The sequence below is a fragment of the Diceros bicornis genome, chromosome 21, assembly GCF_020826845.1.
Source record: "Diceros bicornis minor isolate mBicDic1 chromosome 21, mDicBic1.mat.cur, whole genome shotgun sequence".
Classification (NCBI taxonomy): Eukaryota; Metazoa; Chordata; class Mammalia; order Perissodactyla; family Rhinocerotidae; genus Diceros; species Diceros bicornis.
Genome location: NC_080760.1, coordinates 39,509,588 through 39,537,310, shown reverse-complemented (window position 1 = coordinate 39,537,310; position 27,723 = coordinate 39,509,588). Strand labels below are relative to the sequence as shown.

The following is a 27,723-nucleotide window of genomic DNA, read 5'->3' as shown; positions in this document are numbered from 1 at the left end:
GATGAATTGGGAAGAGTTTATATTCAATTAACTATTACTGCCACATTGACTAGCACTTTAATTTCGTATACATTGATTTATCTGCTTCTACAACAATGCTGTGAAGTGGGTATCAATATCCCCACTTTACAGATGAGGAAACCAACGCTCAGAAATGTGAAGTTGCTTGCCCATGGTCACACAGCTGGTAGGTGGGAGAATTAGTCTAGAACCTCCAATATAAACTCTAATAAGCCTTGTAAATATAAAGAGGGGCTACATTCTGACCTTAGCTTTTCCATCCTTTGGTGGCTCCTGGGCTGCAGGTTTGTGTTCGGGTTCCAGCATTGGGGATGAGTCAGGGATGTCAACCAGGCTGGCCTGCTGAACCTGGGCAGAATCGGGTACCACTGTGGGAGGTGGCTCAACATCCACATAGATGTGATCTGGTGGGGGCTCCTGGGCGGAGCTGAGAGTCCCAGAGGGCTCAGTGGCTATTACTGAATCTGAAACAGCTGAAACAAAAGCACAGCAAGTCAGGCAACTGGCCTGCAGTACAGGGTGGTCATTTCAGGGACCCAATACTGGGAATCAGGCAGATCTGGACGCAAATATGGCAAGGTCCTAACAGCTCTGAACCTCACTTCCTTATTTATAAAATGACAGTAAAAATACCCGTCTCACTGGGGAATAAATGAGATCATGAGGTAAGGCAGCAGGTGCATAATAGGTAATCAATAATTGGGTGTACCTATTGATTTCTCAGAGTAATTTTAAATAACTGTGGTCATAGGGATCCTGCTTATCAAAGTTTAGCGCACAGCTCCTCCGTGTTGATTGTCTTCCCCTAGCGTGTTAACTTGGGGAAACTTGGAGGCTCCAGAGGTCTGCAAACTCCCCAAGTGTAGGCAGAACTCTGGGCACATGAGTACATGTGCTTGACAGGGAGCAGGGGGATGTCCCTGGACTTTATGAGATTGTTAACTGGGCTGTGGATCCAATAAAAAGGTCATAACACTGTCCTTTCCTGCCAAGAGTCCTCTTCATTTTGTGCTGTAGAATTCAGTACTTAGGAACATTTTCCATTTGGGAGTCTCCACAGCTGCCATGGCCTCCAGAGTGTCTCTTTCCCAGTTGCTGACTTTTCAACAGCGAATTCAACCCAACAAACACTAAATAGGCATGTACTCTGTGCTGGGCTGGGAGAGATCTGTGGGACAGAACAGAAAGCTCAAAAATAGACTATTGATGTATGACAACTTGAAAAAGACAGCAGCACAAATCAACGAGGAAAGTTAATAGACTCTGGGGAAAAAACGATGTACTATATGGAGAAAAATGTAGCTGGATCCCTACCTTAAACCATACACAAATGCATGTAAATTAAAAATCTAAATGTGAAAGATAAAAACATAGCACTAATTGAAGAAAATATAAGATAAGATCTTTGTGACCAGGGGTGAGAAAGAGTTTCTTAAATAAGATCTAAAAGAACAAACCATAAAGTTTAAAATTGGATGGATATGCTTACATCAAAATTAAGAATTTCTGCTCAAAGCTGGGGACCCTAGACAAGGTTAGCAGTTATCAGACTGGGAGAAGATATGAGCAATATCTATAACTGACAGGATATTAATGTCTACAATATACAAAAAGGAAAATTAAAGGAAACACATAAAACATGGGCAAAGGATAGGAGCAGTCAAATCACAGAAAGGGAAACGGAGATGGCAGCAAGCATCTGAAGAGATGTGCAAACTCAGCAGTAAGCAGAGAAATCCAAGCTAAAATAAAAATGAGATACTACTTTATACCCAGAAGAGTGGCAAGAATCAAACACTAAACCAAAACTCAGAAAGTTAGATAACAGCAGGTACTGTTGAGGAGGAAAAGGGGGCCCAGATGCAGCAATGCTAAGAATGTTAAGACTGGTGTGGACGCGTAAACCGGCACAGCTCTCTGGAGCGCCCTCTGGCAGTACTTAGTGTAATTACATGTGCACCTTCCCTGCCTCCCAGTGATCTCACTCCCGGGTGTATATTCCAAAGAAATTCAGACACAGGATCCTCCCTCGGGGAACACATGCAAGGATGTTCATCACAGCATTGTTTGTGGAAGTGGGGAGTTGGAGGCAGCCTGGGGTCTAATACAAGGGGAAGGGAAAAGCAAAGTGGGGTGTAGATGCAGCAAGGAGTGGTAACAATCTAGTGTACACACAGCAATATGGATGGATCTTAAAATATAGCTCTGAGAAGAGTAGGAAACCAAACGCAGATTATAGCCTCATATCATGTATGTAAATTAAATGGATCTATATTTTACAAGGATTGGTGGTGTGGGGCCCACAGTGGGGAGGGGACTGGGAGTAGGGATAGGGAATAAGGCGTACGGGGAGATGGATATAATGAGAAGCCTTGAACAGACCAAGGATGATTGCACAGCATGAACTGAGAAGTGCAATTAACTCAACTTCATGCACCCGAGATCCAAAACAAAACAAACTGAAGCAACATCAAGCAATGAAAAATGTCAGGGAGCAGAGGTGGGAGGGAGCTTGAGTCCTATTTTTAAGGAGGGCTTCTTAGAGGAGTTGACCCTGATGTCAGTCTTAAAGCAAGAATCTGCAGCTAAAGAAGTAGAGGGGACTGCAGCATGTTCTTCAGAAAGAGCCGCTTGACTGTGGGGCATCTGCTTTGTGCAGGGTCATACAGCAGACACCTGCAGGCACCACGGCTTTGCAGTCTGCAGCTCCAGAATCTAGGAGGAGGGTCTTACCTTCGCCAACGTGGGTTCCGTCTGCCTGTGAGGTGAGAGCAAGGGGCTCCCTGCGTTTACACAAAAACTGCTTCAAGCAGTTGATGGTGTAGGTGCCCACCAGGGTGCTCCGCCCGAAAGCTCTCCAGTCCACCACGCAGATGCTCAGGGGCGGGTGTAGAAACTCGTTCTCAGGCAGCTCCTGGGGGGAGAGGCCAGATGAAGTGAGGGCACTGCCTGGGCTGGGCCTGGCTGCTCACACCCTGCTGACCCGTCTGGGGTCAGGACCAAGGCAAGCTGGGCACTCATCCTTCTTCTGTCCCTGCCTTGTCATTCTGTCCCTCCAGGTCACCCCTGTAGCTTGCTAGAAGTCTGGAGCACTGCCTCCCCAAGCCAAGGAGTAATTACCCAACATATGAGGGATGGCACTAACAATTCATCCCAGGTCTAAATTGCAAAAATCACACACTTCTAAATTCTCTACAACAGTAGTCTCCAATCCTCTTATTTTGTCATTATTTATCAGCAGAACTCTCATCTCAAATGAGCGTTTACCCAGGCCCGAGATATAAAACAGATAAAAGCTGAGCCATTTAAAATGGAGCTGAGGGTGAGAGACCAGCAACCTGCCCACTTGTTTCCCCCAGTGGCCCCTGAGGCTCAGTGAAGCCCAGTGTGAAAGGCTGGCAAACATTGCTCTCTTTCCTTAGTTTTAGGCTTCTCTGATTTAGAAATGTGTCCATTTGTACTAACTGGCTTGGACAAAGCAAACTTTTTCTTCACAGTTAGTTCCAAATCAGAGCACAAAAAAGTATGTTGAAATATTGAAATAAACAAAAGCACAGGTGTCAAAAAACATCGCTTCAGAAGCATAAATTCGCATGTAAACTACTGACATGCTGTGTACAAATCAATTTTTAAAAACCTAACCATTAAAATAAGTTTTGTTGGTGTACCTTCTAGCCAGTGGGAACTTGCAAACTTTAGCGTGTATCAGAACTACCTGGAGGGGTTGTTAAACTGGACCCCAACCCACAACAGTTTCTGATTCAGCAGGACTGGGGTGGGGCCTAGAGAATCCGCATTTCTAACAAGTTCCCAGGTGATGCTGATGCTGATGAATTGGGGGCCACACTTTGGGAACCACCGTCAAGCTGCTTTGACTTACTGTATGATCTGCACTTGAAACCTTAGTAAACAAAACAAAATAATAATAAAAGTCTATGTTCTCTCATTCTGAAATTCTGGCTTTTCACTAAATCAGATGGTCCTTCCTCGGAGGTGGTGGACATCTGAAACTCCAAAACATTAACCATGCCAGGTTAATGAAGGAGTGGATGCCATCCTCGGAAAGGAAGGGAGGGAGCTGGGGGGAGAGGGAGAGGCCCGCACCACTTCGAAAGCGTCTGACTGGACATTGAAGTTTGGGTTGTTCTTGTAGCTCTGTATCACGCAGGACTTGACTCCACGTCCCCCACACTCGATGAGGACCTGAGGGCGATCCACTGAGAGGAGCTGCACCTTCTTCATTTCTCGGACTCCCCAGAAGAGAACCTGAGGAGGTGATGAGCAGAGCTGTCACTCAAAGACCCAGAGAGGAGCCAGCATGCACGCCCTGGATTAGGTGTGGTCAGGTCAGACATGCTGCCTGAGAACTACAGTATGTCCTTCCAGGAAAGGACTGTGCAGTGCCTTGAGGGCTCCATCTCATCAACTATGTCCCCTTCCCATCCCACAATTTCCTCTTATAATGCAGGCATGTGTTGCAATGCACCACCGCCCCTTAGTCCCAAAGAACAACTCGACCCTTCCCTGTCACATACCTCCACTCGGTATTTACTCAGCACTGGCCGAATGTTGGCAGGAACTGGGTAGATCTGGGTGACATCTGGTGGGTCAACGGGAGGGAGCCCTTGCAGCCCAGAGTCAGGGACCTACCACACAGAACGAGTGCTGGTTAGAAGGTCGGGGAGAGGCAGGGAAGACTAATGGGGCCACAACATCACCTCCTCTGTAAGACTGTCACTGTTTAACAACAGTAACATTTCCAGCTTTAAATGCAACCAACGCAATGCATTTTACCACGTTGATGTATTAACTGACAAATGCATTCATTCACAAGAGTAGTGAGCATTTACGATGTGCCAAGAAGTTAATGTTAATAAGCTTTCGGTAAGCTCATAATACAGAGGGGAGAAAAAAAGACAAGTAGATAGATCCTCACAACCGGGATAAAATGACACGGGAACCACAGCAGCGGGATGGAGAAGGGGCTCTGATCAGACTCGGAACCTCTGAGACTTCACTATTCCCCCACTATGCCTACTACAAAAAAGACTCATATTTAATCAAATAGAGGCTACGTCTTAATCAGTGAAATGGAAAACGTAGTCTTCTGAAGCCAGACCTCCAGGATGAAAAGGAGTCATTTCCTGTGCATTTGGAGTTAATGAAACTGCAGGACAGTCATTGTGCTTTATTGAAATCTCATACAAAGTCCACTAAGGAAAGGGTCTTTCTCAATGTGTGTGCCATCCCGCACTGCCTTCAAGACCAGGCTCAACACGTACATCTTTCAAGAAGCCGTCCCCGATTTGATCCCAGCCACTGTGGCCCTTCTCCTATCCTTCAGTCCTTGAAATGCAACGTGTCCTCTGTGGAGGCTGAGTGTAGAAATCAGTGGACTGAGCCTGGAAACCAGTCTCTGCTGTGTAACCCTGCATGAGTCCCTTTCCCTCTCTGGGCCTCAGATATTGGACCAGATGACCCTTCAAGCCCTCGGGAGTCAGATGTTCTATTAAACATTGCTTTGGGGTGTTTGTCTGACTTGGCCGAGAGGAGGTGTTCGTTTACTTCCTTTCATTCTCTAAGCCCCTCAAGCAATGCTCCATATCCAATAGGTTCTTGATAAATGTTTATTGGCTGACTGACATATTAGCTCCATATGCTCAAAACAGCCTAATTGCTCATCAAAACCTGCACACCACAAACATATCACCATTTCTTTTTCACAGACATATTCTAGTTGGCAACAGCAGAACGTGGTTAAGCTAATTATAAGAGAGCTCAGAAAAAAAGACAGCAGACACAGCGAATGCCAAATGGGCTCGAGATAATGAAGCTGCAGAATGAATCAGACAAGATAAAGGAGCTGAGAAATGAGAGTGTATGCCTAAAGGAAAAGCCACAGAACAGCTGTGATGGTGGCACAGGAGGCTGCCTCTGGACGTGCTCTTTAGAAAGGACCGTATGTTTGCTCATCCTGGGGCTGCTGAAATGTTGACCTGGGAAATGCCCTGGAGAAGTTTTGTTCCATAAGTGCCTGAAAGATGCCCTTAAAAATTCAACACAGGCCTTGATGGATCTCACATGGTGGAGATTGAATGACTTTGCGCCCAGCCAAGATGAAACTTTTTCACAGTGAAATGGATCGGTTGCTGGCTTATAAAACTACATGATGTGTGGTCACTCAGCACATGGGGCCAGGGGAAGGATAAAGAATTGTTGTGAAGGCAAAATGGTAAGAATTGGGGTGGGCAGGATAAGTTGGTCCAAAAGCCAGACTGCTCCAATATCCCAGTGGAGACAAAATATCAGGACCTCAAAAGAGGTCCGGCTGCAGGGCCAGGACAAGGGACCGGGGGTGCAAAGTTTAAGGGGACGCCATTCTCGGGGTCATGCATGACCCTAGGCCCAGCCCTGCCCGTTGGAAAAATACTCAGAAGTCTTTCTCCTTTCTCCGTCTCCCTCAGCCCATCATCTATACATGTATTATACCTCTTATCCAGTACAGTGGGTGGGCACCAGTCTTGGGCTCCATCACTTACTAGCTGTGTGAACTTGGAAAAGTTACTCAGTATCTCTGAGTCTCAGTTCTGTCGTTTGTAAAGTAAAGATAACAATATCTAGTTCGTAGAGTTGCTGTGAAGAATTGCTGAGACAGCGTGCAAAGTACTTGGCACACTCTCTGGCGCATAGTAACTTCCCTAGGAGTGAGGACAAACTGGGAATTGACTGACCCTTGCAAATATCAAAGCTCAACTTCAAATCATCTTAATCATCAAATGGATTCAGACGATCTAGGATTGCTGGTGCCCCAAACCACCACAGAAGCAAATTTAAATTCTCTCTCGAGGAAAACAATATCAGCTTAGGCTCAAATTTTCTCTATATATTTTATATGAATAAGTGAATACATTTATTTGAAAATATTGTACTGAGATTCGACTCTGTGTAAAATATTATTGTTGGCTTCCGTGTGTGACCTGGAGATGAATCTCACACCCCACTTCCAATCCATCAGCCGATCCTGTGGACTCCACCTTTGAAATATATCCAGAATTCCCTCTCTTCTTTTCCACAGGAGAGTCTTGATCCAAGCTTCCAGTTCTCTAATCTGGATTACCTGAAGGGCCTCCCACTTGGCATCCCTTCTTCCCCCCTTGCTCCTTCAACATATACTCAACTCAGTATCCATTGTGTTTCAACATCAATCCGACATTATGCTCAAAATACTCTCATGGCTTCCCTTCCTTTATAGAGTAAAAGCCAAAGTCTTCACAAGGCTTCACGTGATGTTCTTCCTCCGACCTCATCTCCTACCTTCTCCCCGTCGTTTACTCGACTCCAGCCACACTGGCTTCCTTACTGGTCCTTGAACATGCCAGGTATACTCAGGCTCTAGGGTCAGGCATTTGCTGTTCCTTCTGCGTCGAATGCTCTTTGCCCAGATGTCTGCATGGCCCACCCCCTTCTTCCCTTCAAGTCTTGACTTAAATACTCACTTTCTCAGTGAGGCTTCCCTGGATAGCTAAAATGTCAACCCCCAACACACGTCCTCTTCAGATCTCACATCGCATTATCTTTTCTCCTTAGCAATGATCACACCACTGTTACATTGCAATTTACATAGTACCATCTTATCTCCTCTTCACTAGAATATAAGTCCCATGAGGGCAGGGAGCTTTGTCTGTTTATTCACTGAAGAAATTTTAGGAAAGTGCCTGGTATATAATAGACATTCAATAATATGTGTTCAAATACATGAATGAATGAGTGAAGCAGTCTTTGCCTTCAAAATATTTACAGATTAATGGAGACAAGCCTGTAAATAATTGACCTTACCATAGCGTGAATGACATAGAAAAAGAGGCAAATACTGTAGGATGCAAGAGGAGAAAACATTTAATTTGACTGAGGTGGGTGTGGGGAAAGCTTCCTGAAGGAAGCATCTCTTGTTCTGAACTTTGATGATGACCATTTTCCTAAACAGGTCAATGGAGTGTGGAGGTTGGGGTGGATGGAGTGGGAAGACGTTTTGAGTGGAATAACAGCATGCCTAAACGCAGAGGAGTATGTTTGCGTGGTGAAGTCACAGATCAGAGTAGTCTGGTGTAGAGAGGCCATAGTGTATGTAGAGCAATATGCTGAAAGATGAGGTTGAAGAAGGATTCGAAGACAAATTTTGGGAGAACTTAAATGTCAAGTTATAGAAATTTGACGTTCTCCTATGGGCCAGATTTCTTTTCATGAGATACGAAGAGTTATCATGTGAACAAAAATGTAAAGTTTTATAGTCAAAAACGTTTGGAAAATATTAAATTTCAAAAGGATTTTCTTTATCCACAGACTTCTCATTTGCCATGGTAATGGCATTTAAAATCCCCAAGAGGGATATAATATGAAGAATTTCTTAAACTTTCTTTTCACTGTATTTGGAGGGACTGTATTTGGCATTCCAAAAAATAGACTTTGAGAAATGTTCCTGGCAGCAAGAATGGGGAGCCATTGGTGATTTCTCAAGAGAGTGGTATGGTCTGCCCTGTGTCCTGGAAGGAATGTGGAGGATGAAGTGACTAAGAAAAGATTAGGAAGCTAGAAGACCAGGAAAGAGGCCAACGCAACAATCCTGATGAGAAATGGAGTGTCTAGGAACAGCGAAGATGAACAGTCAACGGGCTTGGCCTGGCTATGGATATAAACACAGAGTGAAGAATTAAAGCTGCGTCTGAATTCTCAAGGAGAGTGTCTGGGAGAACAGTAGGGCTAGAAGCCAGGATTGGAAGGACAGGGGCCAGCTAGCTTGGTTAAGAAGGGGAAATGGAGATAATGAATTCAGTCTGGGGCATCAAAGAACCCGGGTACTAAATCCTTCTTCTAGACAGAGAAGCGTTTCAGTAATGGAGACGGAGAAGCTGAAGTAAACCATCCAGAGATGAAAACTGAGAGCAGCTGGTGACAAATGAAGGCATTTTCAGCTCCCGTCTTCTGAGCATGTACGAGATCCACATGCTAAGATAGTTGCGCTGATGATCAAATTACTTTTTGAACAAGTAATCAAGAGAAGAAGTCCTAATGAAACCCTAATGAATTGTATCTCTTAGCCTGCTTACCTCTGACAATCCTTCCTCTATTAACTCAGCTGTCAGGAAGCAGCAGGATCTCGCCTAGGACACTCAGCTCAGTGTGGAGGGAGGGAGGGAGGATGAAGATGAGACCATGCAGCCCAGAGAGATCTGAGGCCTCAGAGGCCCGAAGGGATCAATCATCCAGCCCTTCATTGATGGATTGGGGAACTCAGGCTCAGAGCACTTCAGGGAGCTTCATATGTGAAAAGAGCAGTTCACTGGGTCCAATTCATTTAACCTTAAGCCTCAGGTTTCTGACACGTAAAATGGGAGTGTTTTACTAGATCCAGTTTTCCCAAGTTAGCCTTTCCTCTATCACCTTTACCACCTGTACTATTATCCAGTAAACATTTTCATTAGATATAGATTTGTTTTTAAAAAGGAAACTTCATGTGGCTAAGCAAAACAAGTACCACTTGCCATAGATGGAAAGTAACTTTAAAATGAAAGCAAAACAATGTTATTGGAATATGTCATGGGAAACATTTCTTGTGTGTGTGTGTGTGAGGAAGATCAGCCCTGAGCTAACATCCTATGCCAATCCTCCTCTTTTTGCTGAGGAAGACTGGCCCTGGGCTAACATCCAAGCTGATCTTCCTCCACTTTATGTGGGACACCACCACAGCACGGCCTGACAAGTGGTGTGTCGGTGCACGCCTGGGATCTGAACCTGGGCCACAAGCAGTGGAGTGCCAGCACTTAACCGGTACTCCACGGGGCCGGCCCAGGAAGCATTTCTTAAACTTTCTTTTCACTCTATTTGGAGGGGCTGATGTTCCAAGAAGCAGACTTTGGGAAACATGTCTGTAGGTATCATTGATCTTTTTTATAGGCACTGAGCCTGAAGCCTGTACTCTTTCTTAAAAGGGAAGGTTCCAACTTAGGTATTATAGATAGATGAGCATCAAACTAGACTTTCTTCTAGAAGGAGTCAGAAGGATCAAAAAGGGCAACACTCCATTTGTGACAATATGGATGGATGTGGAGGGCACTACGCTAAGTGACGTAAGTCAACAGAGAAAGACAAGTACTGCATGACCTCACTTATATGTGGAATCTGAAAAAAAACACAAACTCATAGAAACAGAGAGGAGATTGGTGGTTGTCAGGAGCAGGGAGGCGGGAAAAACGGGTGAAGGTGGTCAAAGGGTACAAATGTCCAGTCATAAGATGAATAAGTTCTGGAGATCTAACGCACAGCCTGGTGACTGGTTAACAATACTGTATTCTATACTTGAAAGTTGCTGTGAGAGTAGATCTTAAAAGTTCTCACTACACACATACCCACATGCAAAAGGTAACTATGTGAGGTGATGGATGTGTTGATTAACTTTATTGTGGTGATCGTTTTGTAATAAATATAGATATCAAATTATCCTGGTGTACATCTTAATCTTATAGAATGTTATATGTCAATTACGTCTCAATAAAGCCAGGAGAAAAAAGGCAAAACTCCCTTCATATAGATTCAAAGTTATTTAGTGCTCTACCTGGTTTTGACCTAAAATCACCTGGATTCTGACCAGAGGAAAGACTAGACCAGCTGGTTTTGAAGGTGACTTTCAGCTCTGACAGTTCATGTTTCTGTGCAACACACATCTACCTGGCTAGAGCTGCTTCTATTAGACTCTCACCTGGTTTATCATCCTTGAACCCTAGAGCCTAAGATTTATAAGACAGATTTTTCTAGTCCTCCCCTCCTCCCCTGTTAGGCTGCAACCATTGTCGAGCTGGAGCCAATGGCTGAATTCCTGCTACTCTATCCCTCCAAGAGCTCACCCAGCTCCAGTTCCCCTGACAGCTCGCTCTTTCTCCAAGGCAGCTGCTCCAGCCCTAAAAGTTCTTCTTTAAGTGAAGCAAAAACCAGACCACAATCAAAGTCTGTGATAGGATGGGCTTAAGAACTCATCACTGGGGCCGGCCCCGTGGCTTAGCGGTTAAGTGCGCGTGCTCCACTACTGGCGGCCTGGGTTCAGATCTTGGGGGCGCACTGACGCACTGCTTCTCCGGCCATGCTGAGGCCGGGTCTCACATACAGCAACTAGAAGGATGTGCAACTATGACATACAACTATCTACTGGGGCTTTGGGGAAAAAAAGGAGGAGGATTGGTAATAGATGTTAGCTCAGAGCTGGTCTTCCTCAGCAAAAAGAGGAGGATTAGCATGGATGTTAGCTCAGGGCTGATCTTCCTCACAAAAGAAAAAAAAAATGAAGAACTCATCAGTGTAGTCTTGTGTGCCTCTCAGGATGCAGACACGGGCAGAGTTTGGATTGAATACAAATGCGTCTAACTCCACAGCTGTCCCCTTCCTCAGTATGCTCTGCAGCCTCTCCAGCTCCCAGGGGAATGGCTATACCTGGATTCTAAGCTCTGATCCACCACATTAAGCAAGTCATTACGTTTCTACCCAGCTCATTTTCTTCACCTGAAATAAATAGGTGGGACTAGACATTTTGCCTTAGGATTCTATAGTGTAATAATAATAATAATAAAATAGGTAGCATTTGTTGAGTGTTTATTCCATGCCGGGCACTTTAGGTAGATTGATTATCATCTCCATTTTGCAGGTGAAACATGAAGAGATTGAGTAGCTTACCCAAGGTCACACACTAATAAGTGATGGGCATGAGATCCATACCCTTGGGATCCAACTTGAGCGCCCTCCCTCTTCCTCATTTTGTATGTGTTAGGAATGCTTGCCTTCTAGTTTCTCTACCAAGTGAGATTTTTTTTAAAATTAGGGTTTCTGAAAAACAGGCTTACCTATAGAGGGACTGGTCTGAGCCAAAGGTAAAGTGCCGCCTGTCCTCCTGATGCCTCAGGGAATGGAACTTTCAGTCAGGGAGAGAAATCTCACTGATATAGGGCCACCTGGTCACTTCTTTTCCAGGTCCTCTCCCTGCCTCATTTGGTTCTCCACTGAACAACCAGACTTGAGAGTCTCACCTTCCCTCTCCAAGTATCTTGCCTTTGCTTTCTGAAAAGTCTTCCTAGACACATGTTCATAAGTTCCCCTACATCTTAGTGGGACAGACTAAGAGCTCCTCATCTTTGGGAAACTTTGTGATACAGTGCAAGGTGCAAAAGGCTTTAAAGGTCTCAGTTCAGCTCTCAGCTCAACCACTGACTAGCCACATGAGGAGATAAGTCAGTTAATCGCATTAATCCTCAGTTTACTATCTGTAAAATGGGAATCATAATACCTATCTCAACAGGACTGAGAGAGGTCTAGTGTGATGGAAGGCATGTGAGGCAGCAAACACAACACTGAGAAAATGATAAGTGCCCCCCAGATGTTTGCTCTCTTCCTCTTTCATATCCTCTCATGGTCTATATGGAGCTCAGGGTCTTCCACATAGGGGTGTTGAAGTATTGTTGGCCAAACCCATAAGGATCTTTCATGCTGGGACTCTGACTTGTAGCACAGGGGCTCTGAGAATAGCCTGTGTCACCTGAGCTCTTAAGTGGCATCTTCCAGATCCCCAGAAAGAGACACCTCCAGACACAGATAGCAGGAAGAGACCAGGCACAGCTGCATTGAAGTGCACTTCCAGTGAGGCCGCATCTCTGGCCAGGTAAAATAGACACACGTCTAGTGCAACTGACACTTTCTGGCTCACTTACCTCGAGCAGTTCAAATACAGCAAGAAGGTCCCCTCCAGAGAGGTTCCCACAAAAGATGGGGTGATAGTACAGCGTGGGGGGCTCATAGTCCTGGTCAGCTAGCTTCACAACAGGAGCAGCCACTGTGGCACCCAAGTATTCTGGCTTCCCCTAAGGCAGAAAAGAAATGAATTTTTGTTGCTGGGTGTTACCTACCTGGTTTTGATCTGCATCCATGTGATTTTTAAAATAATCTTCACAAAACTGTCAGCCTCCATGTCTCCCACTCACTACTGTCTCACTCTCTTCTTTCTCCAAGCTCTTATTATCCTTTTCTGTAGGTTTGGGGAGCAATGCAATCTATTCGGGCTCCCAGGAAAAACTCTAAGAGGGTCATCTTAGGGGCTTCCTGGCCCAAGTCTATCTCAGATGTTCTCTCTCTCCTCAGAATATTGAGCTCAGTTGAATAAAGTTAAAATCACCTCAGGTAGACTTGAAGGGGAAAAGGAGAAACAAGGTGACACCAAACATTCCAAAAGATCTCCAGGGCAGGGTGCCATTGTGGTTGGGGACATGAGCTTTGGAGTCCAGGTAAACCTGAGTTGGAGTTCCCAAATCTACTACTTTCTAGATCTATGGTCTTGGGCCAATTATTCAACCTTTTTTGAGCCTCATGCCTAAAAAGAGTTTGTTAAAAATACCTGTTCATTGGGCCATGAGGATTAATGTAATGATGTTTGTGCTTTGCACAGTGACTGGCACCCAATAAGTGATCAATACATGGTAATATGATGATGGTGACGATGATGATTAAGGTCAGTATGTTTAAGTGACACAGCAGTCCTACCCTATTTTTCTTGGTAGTAAAAGAGGATATTAAAATATCTTTTTACATATGTATGTATATGGGCGGTAAGTTCCTTTAAGAACTATTTGGGTGCCATCTCCCCACACCTAGTCTCAGGAGCCTGGGTCCACGTTCCCCCAGGAACAGCACGGAGCTGGAGCAATCACTCTGCTTTGCTATTTATCTCAGGAACTGCTGGAATGTAAGCTCCATGCGGGCAGGCTTGCCTGCCTTCTTCACTGCCATGTCCCCAGGTAGAGGGCAGGCACTCATTCCATGTTTATTGAGTGAAAGCTGTTGGATAAATGACCTCCAAACTCCAAGGAAATTGCCCACATCCTCTTCCTGCTGAGGCTGGGTTTTAGCAGCCTCACTGCTTCATTGCCTTTGGACTCATGAACCAGCACTTGCATTCCTGGCTGTAGAAGGAGCTTGGTTGAGATGGAAATGGGATTTAGTTCATTCACACTTGAAAACAAATAAAGCTGTCTCCTGGTATCCCATAGCAGAGTGAGATCTGTTCTGGGTATGGGTGGAGTTAGGACAGCCGGATATGAAAAGAGCAATCTGCTGTGTAATTACTTTGTCCATGATCCTAGCTGGGAATTATTAAGTAAAATTAGCCCTGGAAACAAAAGAGTAAACATAAACCCAAGCAATCAATTTCCCAAACATAAACTCATTTCTCATAGAGCCAGCAGATCCGGTGCAGCCGAAGCCCACAGGAGGAAGCAGAATCTTTTGTGTGTCTACATGTATCTTTCCAGGAGGAAAGCGCAAAATGTTTTATTTTCTTTCTGTCCTACATTTCCTTTTCCTTTATGTGACAATGTAAGCTTGACTTTTCTGTGAAGGGTTTTGCTCGGGGTGGTGCCCTGGAGGTAATCACAGAATGGGGATCTAGAAGGGGTTTGAAAAGCCAAGGGACAGCAAAGGGAAATCCATGTAGTCCAGCGAGCGGGTTTAGGAGGAACTTTCAAAGATGCTTGATTGTTGTTATTGGTTATCAAATGAAAATCCTTAGGATTGGAACCATGTTGTTAGGGACAAAATTGAACAGATACTTACTTTGTGGCCTTCTCTACAGAAGATCTGTACATATGTACAAGAGCAGAACTCAGATTCCATAAATATATACATCTAGCCCCAATTTATAAATGGGGGAACAGGGCCCAGAGAGAGTGACATAGAGAAGCAGAATGTGCATGTCTAAAGGGACACAGCCACACCAGCCACTCCCACGTGTGCAGGTAAGGGTGGATACAGGAGGCTAGGATCAAGTCCTGGCTCTGCCTCCAGCTGGCTGTGACGTTGAACAAGGATCTGGCCCTTCCGGGTCTCTATTTCCTCCTCTAGGAAGCAAGAGGGGGCTTCCTGCTCTCCAAGGTCCCTGCTCACCCTCTGCAATTCTCCCATCCCAATTTCCTCCTGACCTTGAATCAAGGTCAGAGCTGCCAGATGCTCTGAGGACGTGAGGAGGCTTTATAAAGGCTTCTTGGAACAACTGTACTTAATATATCGGTGCTTCTGCAATCTCCCGAGGAGGGAGAGACATCAAAAAAATTAAATAAACCTTTGCCTTTTATTTTAGACTTCTTAATTCAAAGAAGAAGATTTGCCTTAGTAATTTAAAAAAATCTTCCAGTAAGCTTTTGAATCTGCCCAATGTTTCAGAACACAGACATCTTCAGACAGGAAGAGGTTTGGTCAACATCATAACAGAAACGGGATAGAGATGAATGCATTGTTTCAGGGCTTGGAAGCAACAACCAAGAAAGAAAAAAGACCCAGTTAAGAAGGCTGAATTGATGACAATATCCATCCATTTCCTTCCAGCCAGGCGAGATCAGTAAACACCTCCTGTTTTCAAAAGGCATGGACATTTTTATTAAGAAACAATGAGACATGGAACTAGCTGGAGGCTGAATACAACTGCGGGTTGCTTTTTATAATTATGTTCCTGAAGAAGTGTGTGTCGACCACAGTTTTGTGAAGCAGATCCTATTTGAATTGCGATCTAAAGGGAAATCTAAGTGAAAAACCCTTTAGTAAAGCAAATGACCATCACCAATTCTCCTGGTTCTGTAAATCATTGTTTTCCCAGGTCAGGATTGCCTCCAGGCACATCTAGAGTCCTGGCTGGTTAAATAAAGAAAGTTAGTTGGACACGGCATTTTTAGCACTGCCCTGGGGACACTCACCACCGCGTCACTGTCGTACAGCTCCACGACCACTAAAGGTGGGGACTCTGCTAGCTCCTTCTGGTCTCCGTACAGCACTAAGTCATTGAACAGCAGCATCTGGTTCCAGGTGGGAGAGAGGGTCTGGGAAATGATCTGGAAAGTGGGGCGGAAAGAAAAACAGAAGATCATGCAATTGGGTTATAGGGGGTTCCAAGGTGCAGTCATTCAACATTTACTTATGGGGGGCAAAAAGAACACATCCTCATCATCACTGCTCACTCATTCAACATTCAAGCCATATACGACTATGTACTAGATGCTGGGGGATGCAGATTCCCTGCCCTGGAGCAGCTTTCCTAAGTTTCATGAGTAGAGCCCCTACAATGATTAACACTCTATTTGCATACATACTTTCAACTCAATCCTCACAGTAGTGCTGTGATGATAAGACTAGTACTTCATTAAGTACTTCATTGAGTACTGACTATGCGTCAATTGTTGCACTTCATGTGCACTATCTCATTCGAACTTCATAACAATTCTGGGTGGTGGATAGAGTTATGTACTCCCATTTTACAGACCAGGGAATCGAGGCTCACTTGTCCAGAGCCAGCAAGCGGCAGAACTGGGATTCAGTCTGAATCATCTGGCACCAAAGCCCAGGCTGCTAACCTCAACCACTCTCACCAAGTAGATGCTAATATTATCTCCATTTTATGGAAGGGCAAACTGAGGATGGGGGAGATCTAGTGATTCTTCACTTATGAGCAAATAAACTTTTGTCATTAAATAGTCTAAAGCCTGGTTTAAATCTAATATTCCTTATATGGAATTCTACTGTTTTATGGATATTTATTTGACTGCATTGAACTGACCAGGGTCAGTTACCTCACTGTTTTGCATGACTTCTTTCTTTCTATCACAGCAAACTGTGACATTGATAGTTGGCTGCACCCATTATACAGATGGAGAAGCCAACGGACAAAGAAGGACAACAACCTGCATAATTGGTTCAGAGCCATGAGTGTCTCACCTAGAAGTGGTTCACAGCCCCCCTGCCAGGCCATGCAAGTAGTACCTTCAGAAGGGAGGGGGTAGCTGGGCTTATGTCCTCTATGCCAGCTTCACAGAGCTAAAGGCCGGGGTTGTTTCAGGATGGGTGGACTCTGCGCCTGGGCAGAAATTGCCCCATTAATATGTGAGGCCAGTCCTGGAAAGAGGCCACTGTCACATTTCCCTCTCTCCCAGGCTGTGCAGGCTAATGGGTGATTTCACAGGTTAACAGACAGCACAGCGGATGCTGGTAACTGCACCCTTACCTCTCACCGTTCACTCCAGGAGGGATCGGAGAGAGATCTGGCCTGGGCAACTGCTTAGGCTCCAAAGCCCAAATAAAACAGTTGGCTCAGAGTTTAACATCAAGAGCTGTCTCCAGTCACAGCATTAAATCATTTGCACTGTGGTCATGAAAGAATTTTTATTGCTCTTCTTTATGTGATTCATAAAAAATATTGTGTATCCCACAATTTCCTTCCTTTCTTGCTTTTTGTTTTTACAGTATTTTATGTCTCAGACACAGTGAGGTTTTTGACATAACATTTCAGAGGAAATCTTAACTTTTCGGACAGGAAAAGAATGGCTTCAACCAACCTATGAACAGGAGTTATGGAGTTGCAATGCAAAGTCACTCTGCGTCGATTACTGACATCATAAAGAGCCATGTGTTCTTCTGTTGCTTTTAAAAATAGAAATGTGGGTCCAGCCTGGTGGCGCAGCAGTTAAATGCGCGTGCTCCCCTGCGGTGGCCGGGGGTTCACGGGTTCGGATCCCCGGCGCGCACCGACGCACCACTTGTCAAGCCATGCTGTGGCGGCGTCCCATATAAAGCGGAGGAAGATGGGCATGGATGTTAGCCCAGGGCCAGTCTTCCTCAGCAAAAAGGAGGAGGATTGGCATCGGATGTTAGCTCAGGGCTGATCTTCCTCACAAAAAATAAAAATAGAAATATGATCTCTTTTGTAGCATGCACCCAACGGTGTGACACCAAAGCAATTTTTGATCCTCACAGCATCTTTCTTTTAGAAATATTTTGATGGCTTCCCAGGCACTTTGGGCCATAAATGCCACTTGATAAGAGTCCAGAGGCCAGCATTCATTCATTCATTCATCATTCATTCAACATATATTTTTTCAGGACCTACAATGTGCTAGGCACAGTATTAGGCACTAACACAGCATCCTGTGCATAGCAGGTGCTTATCAGTTATTTGCATGAATAAATGAGTGGGTATTGACCTGTCCTCAGAGTTGTTCCCATGAGTAAAAGGACCATGTGGCCACCTTGAAGAGGTGCTGAAAGGCTCACCCAAACAAAAATACATTCTCTCACTTTTCTGTGAAGGTGCCTACAACTAGCCTCATTTTTTTCAGGGCTTCCTTAAGGAATTATGCATTATAATCTTGTTAAATGACATTACTTGGGAGATTACGGTAAAACTTAGCTAACATTTTGAAGAAAGAGCAAGATACCATGGATGGAGCAAGGCTTAAAATCAGATACCCCTGGAATGGAACCCTAGTTTCATCACCTTCCTTATATCCAACTTGGGCAGGTGATTTAACACCTCTGAACCACAGTTTTGCTCATTTCAATGGGGTTAGCACCTCCGTTCTAGAGTTGTTATGACCATTGTCTGAGATAAAGGGTATTTAGTGCCTGGCACACAGTAGGCACTCAATAAGTGCTTGTACCCCACCCTACTCCACTCCACCCTGCCCACACTTTTTTAAATAAATGAGTAAAAAATTTACTGAACACCTACCATGTGCCAGTCTTGGTGCACTGGGAGACTCGTGTCTAACAAGAGACCATCTGTGTCCTCAGGACTTAGCATCAATCTGATTGTTTGAATCTCAGGCCCCACGCTTTCCCCCCTTTAAGATCCTCTCCTTCTCCTCTAAGGATCCCTCTGTGCGACTTAGTCCCTCTTCCCTTCTAACCCCAAAACCTTTCTCTTTGGGAGTTATCTATCTTTTCCTTTATCCTTCCGTCACCACAAGGTTTCCAAGTCTCATGTCCTCAGTGACGTCTAGAATAACTGGATTCCCTTTCTGAAATATTTCAGGCCATTAAGCCACTTTATAGGGGATTGGTTTGCAGGACCAGCCCTTCAGAGACTATTCTCCCTGAGCTCCATGTGGTCGGTTCAGACGAGTGCTACCAGCTGACCGGTGGAGCTCACCCATGACGGCTGGGGCCCCCAGGCTCAGCTTCCCTGTCATGAAGAGTGCAAGAGGGGGGCATGTCACACGGAGGGACCAGTCCCTCTGAGACAGCACAACACTGAAACAGGAGAGGGAAACCGGAACCCTTTCTTACCAAAATGGAAGCAGCGCTTAAGCAAAGTAACTTTGGAATTGGACCAACCTGGGTATCCATCTTGGCTCCACCATCTTCTAATTAAATCATCTCTAAGCCTTAGCTTCCTCCTCTGCAGAATGGAGACGCTAATAGCACCCACCTTTGGGCTGCAGTGAGATGTAGCAAACAATGCATATAAAATGCTTAGCATCATGCCTGGCACGTGGGGAGTTTTTAATAAATGACAGCTATTGTTGTTAACGAGAATTAGGTGGTTGGTTCAAAAATACAGAGGCAAAGTCCAGGGCTCAACAGAACCTGTTTTCTCTTTCAAATGATTATTTGATAAACAAATGCCATCTGTTCCTTTGAGATATGGGTCTAAATCAAATGAAGATACTGTATGGTGATGCAAAATAGAAGGATAATCACATGGCAGCCCAGTGAGCTAACTCAAACCCCCCACCCCACCTAGGGCCCTGAGATCACCTGAGGACCTGGAATTCCACAGCTGTGGCAGGCAGAGGAGGTTCCCAGGGGTCCCCCTTTGAGAATCCCCCTTGCTGGTGGGATTTCCACCATCACTGGTGGAAAGCCTCAGTGATGATAATAACAAGCAGTCACAAAGAAGCTGTTTTAAGCAAGGCACTGTCCTGAGTGTTTTACCCTCTGGAGGTATAAGCAATACCATCATCCCTATTTTACTGGTGAAGAAATTGAGGACAAAGAGGGTTTTGCTTAAGATCACATAGCCAATAAATAGAAGATCTCAGATTTGAACCTAGGCAATGCAGATCTAGAGTCTGTACTCTTACGTACCACACTATGTACTACCTCTCAAAACAGGAAGGAGAAAGCAGGATGGAGTCCTCTCGTTTTCGTGCTGATTCACTAAGTGAGGACGGAGTGACCTCCCTTCTGAGGTCTCTCTCAGCTTCCCTCCCAGACAGAGCTAACCCCTCTCTCCGCGTGGTTCTTGGAGGTGCAGCACTTATCATAGTGCAGCCAACTGTCTGTCCAGAGGACTGCCTACCTCCACACCCAGATCACACGCGGTGCAGGAGCAGGGTCTGGTATCCACCTCCCCCCATTTCCCCCGAGCCCAGCACGGGACCTGGCCCAGCAAGCACTCTGCAGGTGCTGGTGAAATGGACCAGAAGCTGGTTCACATGATGATCTTGGTCTGCGAGTCATAAATCAACACGCAGTCTCCCAGGTCGCGGGCCTCACTTTGGAGAGAAATGTCAGCCCTCCTCACATCAGCCAATGTATTGGCCACCATTCATCAACCACTTTATACACTTAACTTTTCCCTTCTTCACAATGGCCCTATTTTAAGATGACAGACTGAGGTTTAGTGAGTAAATGCAGCTAGAAAGTAGATGAATTAGAATGTAACCTCGGGTTTCTTTGTGTCCTCTTTGTCTTAACTCCCAGAGATGGGCAAATCTTTTCCTGAGCTTCTCTCTCAGAACAATGAATCCTCCGAGGACAGAGTAAATCCTTAGAGAACACGATCTAATGAGAAAAGCAGCCTCGTGGACTTTCACTGATTAGGAGCCCTTTCCACATTTCAGCACTCAGTGTACAGGAAAGGGAGAAAGCACAGAGGAAACGGGTATAGCTCCATCTCCATTAATCCCACAAAGTCCATTAGGAATAGTATTTTCCAGAGGGAGACACTGAGTTGCAGAGGTGTTGAAAGTGTGCAAAGTCCTCCAGCAGGTAAACACAAAGTGACAGTGCAAAGTCTAGGGCATCCTGACCACAAAGCTGGAAAACTTTCCTCCCCACTAAGACCCCTCAGTAAAGATTGGATCCTAAGCCTCATGTGGGCTGTCTGTGTGCTGTTTTCTCATTTGTTCATTCCCCACTGAACATGGACTTGTGCCTAGCACTTCTGCAGGCGTTCAAGGTGCCAGGTTCTGCTTTTCCTCCTCATCTCTCTTTCCCTCCCAACCTTCCTTCACCTCGCATGCTTGCTCTCTTGGCTTCAGGACATGCATTACAGTGAAACAACAGACTTCCCTGTGTTGGTCCCTACTTGCACACATGCTTTTGTGTCTGAAATAGCCGTGTACCCAGAGACACAGGTATTTACAATGTGCCCCCATTTTTTCTTTCCTGGGGGTCTGCTGTGCGTCGGCTGTGGCTGCGGGAAGATGGCAGGTGGGCTTCCCTAGTTACCTTTGTGGTCTGGCAGTGGGAAAGGAACGTGACCTTGGCAAAGGGGTCTGAAAGTCCGTTGCTGTCAGCTGCGATGAGGCCCCGGGCTTGGTACATGTGCGCTCTCAGCTGAAAGACATGCCGGTCTGTGGACAGATAATGGAAAGGGGCAGGCATTAGTGGGCTGTCAGGAACAGTGTGTGCAATTGGGTGTCTGTGTGTGATGCGCGTCTGTGGGTGTATCCAGAGACAGACAAAGGAGACCACGGGCACCACCCGCCTCCGAGACTGAAATGGCAGCAGCTAAGAAGGGGAAGAGGTCGTGTTTATGGGTACATTGGAACCAGCCATTCTTCTTGGTGTTTTCACCACATTGTGGGTTTTTAATCTTCATAACAACCCTGTGAAATATATACAATTATCTCCATTTTCTAGATGAGGGGAATGGCTCACAAAAAGGCTAAAATACTTTTCCAAGTTTGCAGAGCTAACAAATGCCAGAACCTGGATTTCATTTTTATCAGATTCCAAAATCACCTTCTCTTTCTAAAATACCACATTTTACTTCCTAGTAATTCTGTTTCCACTGGCATGTGCGTGCATGTGTGTGTGTGTGTGTGTGTTCATGTGTGAAAGGGGCTGCTCCACAAATAGTTTTTGCTTTAATAAACTCAATAAAGTCTTGAATCATCTATTCATCCATTCTTCCATTCAGTCAGCCAATGTCATTTTGAGCACCTACTGTGTACCAGGTACAGTTCTGGTGTCTAAGGATTCTGAAGTGGATGAGACAGCCCCCGCCCTTGGGGAGGTCCAGGGAGAGGGCAGAAGGTAAGACGAGCATGTCAATCACAGTGACAAGAGGCCAGGGCTAAGTGTCCTGTGAGAGATGCAGGCAGAGGACATGAGAGGTTGAAGGCAGAAGCAAACACGTCTGCTTGATGAGATGGGACGCAGAGAGAGGGCCGCAGGTGGGGGCAGACCAGGGTTCAGTAGGGGAATCCCAAGTAAGAGTTGAGTTAATCATATTCCTTATATGGGACTTGATGATCATTATTCCTTGCAAAGCCCTCTTGTTTTTCATATTCACTTGCTCCCTGTTACCCCCTTACTCATTCCCATTCCCTGTCTCTCCCAAAGGCATCTATTAGACTGTGTTCAGTATACCCGTGTTTTTGTGTTGATGTGGGACTGGGATACAGGAACTCTTGCACACCAACTTGACTAGCGCTACTAAGTTTATTTAAGGGTGCGAATAGCCTGCCTACCCCCAATGCCACACCTAGGCTTATGGCACCCACGTCCATATGGGGACTCCTAAAAATTTCCTAACCCTCTCTGTGCCTTAGTTTCCTCATCTGAAAAAGGGGGGTAATAATAGTTCCTCATACGGGATTGTAGGGGACTGAAGGGCTAAGAAGGGTGCCTGACACATGGGAAGAACTTTAAAAGTGGTGTGAAATTAAGGATAGAACTACCATATGATCCAGCTATTCCACTGCTGGGTATTTATCCAAAGAACTTGAAAACACCAATGTGTAAAGATACATGCACCCCTGTATTCATTGCAGCGTTTTCACAATAAGCAAGATTTGGAAGCACCCTAAGTGCCCATCAAGGGACAGATGGATAAAGAAGATGTGGTATATATACACAATGGAATACTACTCAGCCATAAGAAATGATGAAATCCAGCCATTTGTGACAACATGGATGGACATTGAGGGTATAATGCAAAGTGAAATAAGTCAGAGGGAGAAGGTCAAATACCGTATGATTTCCTTCATTAAGTAGTAGATAATAACAAACAAACACATAGAGACAGAGATTGGATTGGTGGTTACCAGAGGGGGAAGGAGGAGGGCAAAAGGGATAATTCGGCACGTGTGTGGTGATGGGTTGTAGTTAGTATTTGGGTGGTGAACATGATGTAATCTATGCAGAAATAGAAGTATAATGATGTACACCTGAAATTTATACAATGTTATAAACCAATGTTACTGCAATAAACAAAAAATTTTTAAAAAATAAAAGAAAATAAAAGTGGTGTGAAGATGCTGGTGTGTCTGTCACTATTGCTCATTGCAACGTGACCTGTGATGGTGGGCAGCTGGGGGCAACCTGGGCGTCCATCAGGGAGTGGACAGGAAAAACGTCAGGGAACTTGGTACAGCAGTTAGAAGCAATGGATTTGAGGTATACAGAGCGAAACGGATGGATCTCAACATTACAGAGCTTAGCAGAAAAGGACGAAACAGCATGAGATGCGTAACAATACTGTTTACGTAAAATGAGAATATGTGCATACAAAAGGACAATTCACATTCACCAAAGCACATTCAAAATAAAAAGGGGTAGACTCCAGGGGAGGTAGCACTGCTCTTTGAGCAGATCCCTAAAGGGTGGTAGCGTTTGACAAGCAGGGATGGAGTCAGCAAGGCTGTGGAGAGTTTTCCAACTGGCTGGAGCAGGGTGAGTAAAGACTAGGACAAAAATGCCAGGCCACACAGGGGACACGATGTGGTCTAGTTTGGCCAGAGTATGAGAAAGTTGTGTCCATGTTGCCGTGGGCCCTCGAGGCCTGAATTTCACCGGTAATGGCGACCTCTTGAAGGTCTGTGCTCAGAAGCTGATGATATTTGAGCAAAGCTTCAGGGAGCTGAAACTGTGAGTCTAGTATGCAATGGACAGAAGTAGAGATGCTGGAGGAGGACCCATAAGGAGACCACGCTGACCATCCAGGTGGCCAGATCCCGTGCAGCGCTGGAAGGGATTGAAATGAGGAAGGGAAGAGAGAGACATTGCAGCAGTGGGTGCTCCAGGACTCGGCTCCTGACTGGCAGGGCGAGGAGGGGCAGGGGAGGAAAAGGATGCCAAAGTCAGCCCCTTACTTGACTGTCATGAGGACTGCGCGTGTTTCCGTCCCTCTACCCCGTGCCACTGTCTGCCTACATGGGGACCAGCGTGGAGCCTGAGAATGTAGCAACCATAGCAGTCCCACTCTGAGCCTGCAAAGGCTTTAGAAACTGGAACTCTGCACACTCCCAAATTAAGTCCAGATACTTGCATTGCAAGGTGCTTAAAGCTCTGACCAAGTCAGGGGAACCAGAGCAGTGATTCTTCAGACTCAATTCCAAGTCCTCCCCCCAGCCCCATCTCCACATACACCAAGAAAAACCCTAAAGTGGACAAGCTGGGACCCGCTGAAGAGAGAGCCTTAAATTGGCGACAGTGAACAATGGACTGTTCAGCAGATGGTTTAGGAATTTCCTGACGGAGTATATGTCTAGAGAGAGCCCTCATGTCCCTTAACATGCCACATAGTTCGGCAAATTCCTCAGCTGGGGGTGAACTTGGAAATGGCTCATCCCCTGAGAATCAGCTGCCCCTGAATCGATCAACTCCAGAATTTTAGCAGAGGTCTCAATTGCAGCCACACAGGCAGTATGCTGCACAACTCCAGGGGACACCATTTATTTAGTCTAAATTTTTGTTTTTCTGAAACCTTGAGTCTTCCCAGCTCTGTTCCTTAGACTAATAAAGTCAGCCTTTTCTTTACTCTCCCACTTTGGTGGCCCGTCTCTTGTGTTATAGCTCATTGTCCATTTGTGGTTATTAGAGACGTGTCTGGTTGCCCCCACTTGAGGGCTGGACCACCTTTCACTCATTTCTACATCCCCCACTAGTCTTCCCACTGGGCCTGCCATATGTAGGTGCAAAATAATTATTGTTTGAATGGATTTTTTTCTGAAGCATAAAATGACTGAAGAAACAAAATTCTCCAGTAGGTGTGGAAGGCAGCCAAAGCCATCAATGTCAGTGCACAGCAGAGAAAGTTTGTTAGGTCACTCTGTGAAAACAACATGCTACAGAGGATCAGAAAGCTTTGGCAAAAGTCTTTGCTCTCCTCTGAACTGTTAGTAGCTGGGACAGCAAATACGTTGAGTGTGTTGGGTCTCTAGAGATAATGTCTATAGAAATAAGAACATAACTTGATGTGGATGTTTTTCACCCAAAGATGAAACTCTCTAAAGACAGGATGGAAAGCAGTAGAAATAAAGCAGGGGTTGGAGACAGTTTGCTCCATCATTTACTAGCTGTGTGATCTTGGGCAATTTCTCAGCATCTCTGATACATCCTTTCTCTATCTGTAAAATGAATAAGCCACCCAGGGTCGATGCGAGAAATAAATCACATCTTACATATAGAATATAGGGCACGATGCTTGGCACAGGGTGGGGCCATGCATTTTCCAAAAAGACAAGGCTAAGCTTTCCTTGCTTTTATGCATTGACACTGGGCACAGAGACCATGAGCTGAACCATTGGATAAATATCTCCAGAATCTTGTCTTCTCTAACTATTGAGCCAGTTAGATTCCACTGGCAGTCAAGGTCAACCAACATCAGAGGAGCCTTGTGCAACACAGGAAACCTGGGTGTATAGACAGTTCTTCAGTGTTTCCAACACTGACTCAATTCAAAATTCAACTTTAGGTGAAGTGAAAATAAACCTGCAATCTACTCCATTTGAATTCAGCAGCAAGAGATCCTGCAAATTGAAGCCATTTGGAAATGGAAAGCAAAACGCAACTGTAAGGCATTAATATTTATAATAAAAATCAAAATTATAAGAAAATGTAAACATGATGGCACTCATAGAAAATATCTACAGAAGAGAAAGGATTACATGAAGTATGTTGAATTTCTAAAAGCAGCCAATTCAAAATGCAAGCTAGAGAAACATGAGTGACCTCAGAGATATCGTTCTCATTGCATCATTACTAGGAAATGTAAATGCCTGATGTTTATAGGTCAAAACCTCAATGCCATGTAAAAGGAAAATCTGCTTTAATTCCACAGGTCATATCAGCATAAGAACTTACTGACATTTCTTTAAAAGATATCTTTTGCTTAAAATGCAAACTCAACCTACAGAGACTGACTACAAAGAAACTCAAGTTGTTTTCTCTCCATCAACAAAAAAATATAAATTTTTATTCCAGATTTGTTTAATGAATTCACTTTATTCTTTTTAGGTTTTTTTTTTTTTTTTTTTTGGTAAGGAAGAATGTCTCTGAGCTAACATCTGTGCCCACCCTTCCTCTATTTTGTATATGGGACACTGCCACAACATGGCTTGATGAGTGGTTGTAGGTCTGCTCCCAGGATCTGAACCCAAGAACCCCCGGCTGCCAAAGCAAAGTGCACAAACTTAACCACTACGACACTGGGCTGGCACCCCGATTTATTCTTTTTAGATGGGATGTTGGAAGGTAAGGAAGAAGATTTAGAAACTATATTAAAAGAAGGCAAATAAGCTGATTCTAAAATAGTATGCAAAACAACTCATGCATGCCACCCTCCTCACTGTTTTCTCAGAAGCCCACCAGAGACACCTAATGACTCTCTTTGCCCTGTGGGTATCCTACCTTGATAGAGCAGGTTGGCTGGGGGTTGATCAGCACCAGCCACTTTGGAGGACTTTTCTGCTTCATAGCCTGCTGGCAAGTTGTCCCAAATGGCACTGGAGTGTCTGGTGGAGCCCAGCCACAGGTACACGTCGACTTTCGCTTGCACTGACCAACCAGCCAGCCGTTTTCCAGGAAGCTGGGGAAAAGTTACAAGGAAGACCACCTCATTAGTAGGAGCGATTACGTGTCTCACTCTTTGAGAAAAGAGGTCCTTCCTGGGGACACGCTTGGGAGTGTGTTCAGAGAGTGGTTCTCAGGAGCTCATCTTATACCTAAATGAGAGCAATGACCCCAAGCTGTCACGATGCACAATTCCAGAGGAGGATCCAGGGTTAGTGGGGCTTGAAGCACAGGCACTGTGCTAAGCACTTCTGAGCCCTGAATCATTTAAACCTAACAGATAGTTATGGTTATTGCCCCCGTTTTATAGATGAGGAAGCTCAGGCTCAGAGAGGTTAAATAAGTTCCCTAAGATCACTCAGCTTTTAAGTGGCAGAGCCAGGACTCGAACCCGGGAGAGAAGATTTCCAGTCTAGACTCCAGACTCTGAACTCCCACAGCTTGCCTCTTCCAGCACTGAGTTGAAATCTCCCTTCTCAGAACTTCCAACTGCCTGGAGTTCCAACCACAGCTTCTACCCCATTGCTTCATTCAGAACTCAAATGCTTTTTCTACAGGTCAGGCCTTTGTGTACTTGAAGGAACCTACATGTCCTACCATGTTCTTTCTTCCTAACTAAATGTCTCTAGCTCCTTCATCCCTTACTCATGCAGCATGTCCAGATTCCCTTACTACCCTGCATACTTTCCTTTGAATGTACTCGGATTTGTATTTATGTTTACGTTTGTTTGAATTTGTGTGTTTACATGCATTAGTATGTGTGGCGTGAGTATGTGCATGTGCATATCTATGTGTGTGGGTTCACGTGTTCTCAAGGTGTGAAGGACA

The 27,723-nt window shown here is 45.1% G+C and overlaps 1 protein-coding gene across 1 annotated transcript in view; it reads right to left on the bottom strand.

Moving 5' to 3' along the window:
- FER1L6 (fer-1 like family member 6) overlaps window positions 1-27,723 on the bottom strand; it is a 115,786-nt gene that overhangs the window by 37,740 nt on the left and 50,323 nt on the right. The window contains exons 19-26 of the mRNA XM_058564900.1: window positions 26,734-26,911; window positions 21,325-21,449; window positions 15,795-15,929; window positions 12,768-12,917; window positions 4,557-4,667; window positions 4,126-4,287; window positions 2,755-2,935; window positions 268-494 (exon numbers count right to left, since the gene is read on the bottom strand). Of these exons, the coding sequence (XP_058420883.1) occupies window positions 268-494; window positions 2,755-2,935; window positions 4,126-4,287; window positions 4,557-4,667; window positions 12,768-12,917; window positions 15,795-15,929; window positions 21,325-21,449; window positions 26,734-26,911 (1,269 nt within the window). The remainder of the gene's footprint in view (window positions 1-267; window positions 495-2,754; window positions 2,936-4,125; window positions 4,288-4,556; window positions 4,668-12,767; window positions 12,918-15,794; window positions 15,930-21,324; window positions 21,450-26,733; window positions 26,912-27,723) is intronic.